The 5,253-nt window shown below is 48.1% G+C and overlaps 1 protein-coding gene across 2 annotated transcripts in view; it reads left to right on the top strand.

Moving 5' to 3' along the window:
• The first annotated feature begins 4,880 nt into the window (after window positions 1–4,880).
• Window positions 4,881–5,253, top strand: part of LOC138813945 (cell division cycle protein 16 homolog) — a 35,442-nt gene continuing 35,069 nt past the window's right edge. Inside the window, exon 1 of one of the 2 annotated variants that reach the window (XM_070002552.1) lies at window positions 4,881–5,023. In XM_070002552.1, the coding sequence (XP_069858653.1) occupies window positions 4,976–5,023 (48 nt within the window). In that variant the 5' untranslated portion in view covers window positions 4,881–4,975. The remainder of the gene's footprint in view (window positions 5,024–5,253) is intronic. The other variant, XM_070002553.1, reaches the window with a different exon arrangement.

The raw sequence follows: 5,253 nt of genomic DNA, 5'->3' as shown, positions 1-5,253 counted from the left end.
GACATGCTGCAGTAATTATAACTGAGAAGTATGTGGCACGCAAGTGTGTCTTCCCACATCGACCGTGTGGGTTCTGCTGCTCAGACATCTTGTGATTCCTGGAGATGTTTCTCTCAGGGGCATTTTACTTCTCTCATCATTAACTATGATGTCCTAAAATCTGCAACATTTGATAAACATTTTAAGAACCAACTTAGTTTACATGTAACCCACAGATCACACCACTCCTCTGAACATGACTATAGAGAAAGAACTGTAGTGCTGGGGGGTAGGGGACTCAAGAAATTCATCTTCAAGGTCCTTTTTGGTTCCCAGATCTGTGATCTGGGCTTTGCATCAACCTGGTATTTCTAGCCGAACCAAGTGAGTGTCTGGCCTAGGAATTCTACAAAGATGAAAAGCTGCAGGCCGATCTAACCCTTAGTGCCCACAAATGCCTGGTGACATGGGGCCTGCTGGTAGAGCTCTGTAGAGCTGCAGCTTCTGGTTCCCTCATTAAGAAGATGCCATGGAGAAGAAGCCTTTCCCCCTCTGCTACTCTGAATGTAAGCTTTAAGGAAGGTACAATTACTTGTCTCCTAATTAGTACTCTTTTTCATGTCTTTCACAGATCATAAATTAAAAAAAGAACCAGTATGGTAAGACAATACCTAAAACCCATACAAAATAATATTTCCAATCACAGCTTAGAGGCAATGTCATTAATTAGAAAAGGACTATACAACAAGGTGCTAGCTAAAGCATTGTCTCCTGGTGTCTTTCTTTGTCCCTGGGGTATATGGCACTATTGACACAATGTGCATTTTCTACTTAATGGAGAGCAGGGCTCAGCTGACTGCACAGAGGCTGCCCACAGTCCGTGGCCACTAGCTGACACAGATGGATCACAGTCTTCTCTCCTTCTACTCTGGAGCATGGAGACTGTTGACCTCAGCAACACTCCATTGCTCAGAGATCTAACTCCCTTATTTCCCAACAGAACAGACTTCACCTGGCATTCCATCTGTGCTTCAAGCCATACTTTCCACAAAGGAAATCATCCTCTTTCACAGCTATCCTGCAGGAGAGGAGGGACAGCATATACTGAACCATACTCAGGAAGAGTCCTTCACGCCTGGAGATGTCTCCACCTTCCCCCAGCTTCTCTCACTGAGCTCTTGCTGCTCTTTCTCTCTTTTTCCATCCCATTTAAAGTTCTCTTCTCCTCGGGAAGTTCCCCTCTTGTCCTACTTTGCACTCATACTCAGCAAAACCAAAATCTTACCACAAGCTGGACCTATAACCTTATCAACAGGCCAGCAATTGGTTTTCCTAAACAGGCCCCTCACAATATTCTACCCTGCTCAGAGTAGTAATCAAATATTTACCCAACAAAATTAGAGAATCTAAGAAGTGAAAAGTTGAGGTGGAGGAGACTCTACTGCTAAAGAATTAGCTTTTCTACACATTGTCAAAAACTTATAGCTATAGATATGACTTATGTCAGGTTTTGACTATACAAAGCATGTTCCTTAATTTGACAAAAGAAACAAGACTAATGAAATTGGCAGTTTCAAGATGGTCAGGGCACAGGAGTGTGTGTGTGTGTGTGTGTGTGTGTGTGTGTGTGTGTGTGTGTGTGTGTGTGTGTGTGTGTGTGTGTGCCAGTTCTGGGTCTTGAAATCTGGGCATGGGCCCTGTCCCCGAGCTTCCTTTGCTGAAGGCTAGCACTCTACTACTTGAGCCACAGTGCTATATCCAGCTTCTTCTGAGTGGTTTATTGGAGATAAAAGTCTCATGGAGGGGCTAGGAAGGTATATCAGTGGGTAGAGTACTTGCCTTGCATGCCTGAGGCCCTGGGTTCGATTCCTCAGCACCACATAAGCAGGAAAAAAAAGCCAGAAGTGGTGTTGTGGCTCAAGTGGTAGAGCGCTAGCCTTGAGCTAAAGAGCTGAGGGACAGTGCCCAGGCCCTGAGTTCAGGCCCCACGACCGGACCCCCCCCACCCCCCAAAATAAAAAAGTCTCATGGACTTTCCTGCCTAGGTTAGCTTTGAACCATGATTCTTAGGCCTCAGCTTCCTTAGGAGCTAGGATTACAAGTATGAGCCATCAGCACCTAGCTCACAGGGTTCTTTTTAGAACTGCCTGCTTCAAGGTCTATTTCCACTTTGCTAATAGATTACTCATTGCTATCCATCTACTTTCTAGAGTTCTTTTGCTATAGCTGGGGCAACATCCTAACTGTTGTCCTCAAGAATCGAGGAGCATCTGGAATACCACATCTACTGGTAACAGCTCTCATATCTAATCCCTAAAGCTGGGAACATCTGATCTCAGGAGGTAAAAGTGATTTTAAGGATTTTTAAACAGGGAAACCATCCTGGGCATTTGGGTGAGTACCACATAACCACAAGGATCCTTATAAGTGAAAGAGGGAGGTAAGAGATCAGAGTTAAAGAAATTTGAAGATGTAACTCTGTTGCTTTGAAGATGGCAGAAGGGGCAAAGAAACAAAAGGATAGAGTACCTCCAGAAACTGCAAAAGGCAAGGGCCTGTACTCCTCCACGGTCTCCAGAAGGAAGACTGTCCTACCCACACCTCAGCTGTCCTGAGACCCATTTGAAGTAGTGGAAACAAAACAGGATCTGCCAAGTGTTTAAATGCTCAAGGGTGCTTTAAGGGAGAAAATTCTATTTATTTTCCTCTTCTCATATTATTCACCAGCATTTTCCCTCGAAGAGCATTATAAGGACAAATAAACAAGCAACAAAAGATGTTTCTGTGAAGGTGGTAAAGAGTTTTACTAGAAGGAAGGGAGTGACAAATAAGCCTAACTAAAATTTAAAAAAAATTATTGTAAAGGTGATGTACTGAGAGGTTACAGTTACATAAGTCAAGTAGTGAGTACAGTTCTTTTTTTAACAGTATCACCCCTCCCTCATTTTCTCCCAGTTTTTCCCTTTACTCCAAGTTGTATAGTATTACTGCTGAATTAGTTCCTTTGCTCTACTGTTTCTGTAGTCCCTTCCCCAAATCAGATAAACTTATATACAAGATAAAGGGTACAGAAATCAAAACCAGTGACAAAAGGAAATATACTGAAGGCAAAAAAAGGAAAAAAAAATGGGGGAGGACTGCAAATAGCATGATAAAAAAAAAATCCTCCTGTTTCCATTTCTTGGAGTTCATTGTGATAAGTATCACTTTATTCACTGCACCAATCTCCAGATAAACCCAAGGATTATAAAGAGAAGAAAACAGGCGAGGAGAGAAGAGGCTGGTTATATTAGGAGCTAGAAACGGGTTCACATGATTATGAGGCTAAGAATTCTCAGGATCTGTAGCCAGCCAGCTGGAGAACCAGGAGATAGGATGGTGTTAAGTTCTACTTTCTGCTTTAGTCTAAATATAAGGCAGAAAAGGAATAATGTCCCATCTCAGTCAGGCAGAGTGAGCTCCTTTTTCTCTGACTTCCTGTTCTTCAGGCCTTGAATGACTGGATGAGGCCCAACCACTTCGAGGGACCTATTGTTTTACCCAATCTACTGGTTCAAAAGTGATGTTTGGGGGATGGGAAGGTGGCTCAGTAGTAGAAAGCTTGCCTTGCATGCATGAGGCCCTGGGTTCGATTCCTCAGCACCACATAAGCAAAAAGAAAAAAGCTGGAAGTGGTGCTGTGGCTCAAGTGATAGAGCGCTAGCCTTGAGCTGAAGAGCTGAGGGACAGCACCCAGGCCCAGAGTTCAGGCCCCACGATCCGATTCCAAAACAAAACAAAACAAAAAGTGATTTTTGGTTAAGTAGCTGGTCACCCAATGACTTGTTCCTTGATGATTACAGACGCTTTAGGCACAGTACAAAGGACTGTTGTGCAGTACCTGAGAACCAAACCTGCTCTGATGGATGTAGGAGGAAACATTTTGTTATTCATTAAAAAGAACAAAGTGAGTGCTGAGGGAGAAAATTCTCTTAAGATACTTCAGTGAGCAAAGCAAGTCTCAGAATAATTATGTGGGATACCACGCCACCTTCTGTGTGTGCGTTGTTGTGGGGCCTGAATTATGGGCCTGGGCGCTGTCCCTCGGCTCTTCAGCTCAAGGCTGGCGCTTTACCACTTGAGCCAAGCACCACTTCCGGCTTTTTCTGTTTATGTGGTGCTGAGAAATCAAACCCAGGGCTTTGTGCATACAAGGCAAGCGCTCCACCGCGGAGTCACCTCCCAGTCTGCCTGCACCTTATGTTGGAGTTAAATGTATTTGCAATTATGCACCTATGCGAAGTTCAGAGAGGAAGCACGAGATGCACCGCTGCATGTCGTGTTGAGAAGAAGAGGCGGGGAACTTGCCCATCTCTTGGAATCGCGGGTGTTCGTGGGGAAGCCCAGGATTTAGATCTACACTATGTGAGTGATTTTACAGGCATATCAAATGAAGAGAAGCAGTCGAAAACTTGGCTGAAAGCATGCTTTGTCTGTCCCAAGAAAAATGCATACTTTGATCTCCACCTGATCCATATGAAGAGTGTAAGACACGCCCCCAGAGGCTTGCCCAGTCAGACATGAGCGCGCAGCCCCGGGCGGCCGCGGCCCGCGGAGCGCGAGGGGCGCCCTTCGCGGAGCCGCCGCCCTTGCGGGCCAGAGCTTTATACTGGCAGCGGTCACATTTACTTTAAAAGAGAAAACGTGCGTGCAACGAAGACAGCGCAGAAGGAAGCGTGCCTGACGCGGGCTCCCGCCGGCTCGCGACCCAGGTACCCGGCTCGCACGCGGCGGCGCCTGCGCGCACAGGCCTGCGCCTCCTTCCCCCCCCCCCCCCGTCCCCCCGCCGACGCGTTTTTGGGCACTTCCGGGGCGGAGCTCTAAAGAGCGGAAGTGCCGTGTGGCGGCGCGGCGGGGGCGGGAGGCGGCCGCGGCGGGCACGGATCTTCGGCCGCCGGAGGAGCGCGGGCCGGCCGTGGAGTTTAGCGTACGCGGGCGTTCGGTTCGTCTCGCGGCCATGAACCTGGAGCCTCTGCGGAAGCGCGTCCGGCAGTATCTGGATCAGGTGCGTGGCAGGCCTGGCGCGGGGTGGTCACGTCCACCGAGCAGCTGCGAGTCCCTGAACGGAGGCCCCCCAGGTGGGGGTCCGGAGACGTGGGGTGCGGGTTAGCGTGGGGGCCCGGGGACGTGGAGGTCCGGGGACGTGGGGTGCGAGTCAGCGTGGGGGGCCAGGGACTTGGGGTTCCGGGGACGTGGGGTGTGGGTCAGCGTGGGGGGCCAGGGACTTGGGGTTCC

This window comes from Dipodomys merriami, unplaced genomic scaffold, assembly GCF_024711535.1.
Source record: "Dipodomys merriami isolate MVZ:Mamm:240054 unplaced genomic scaffold, mDipMer1.0.p SCAF_6, whole genome shotgun sequence".
NCBI lineage: Eukaryota > Metazoa > Chordata > Mammalia > Rodentia > Heteromyidae > Dipodomys > Dipodomys merriami.
This window is presented reverse-complemented; position numbering and strand designations above follow the sequence as displayed.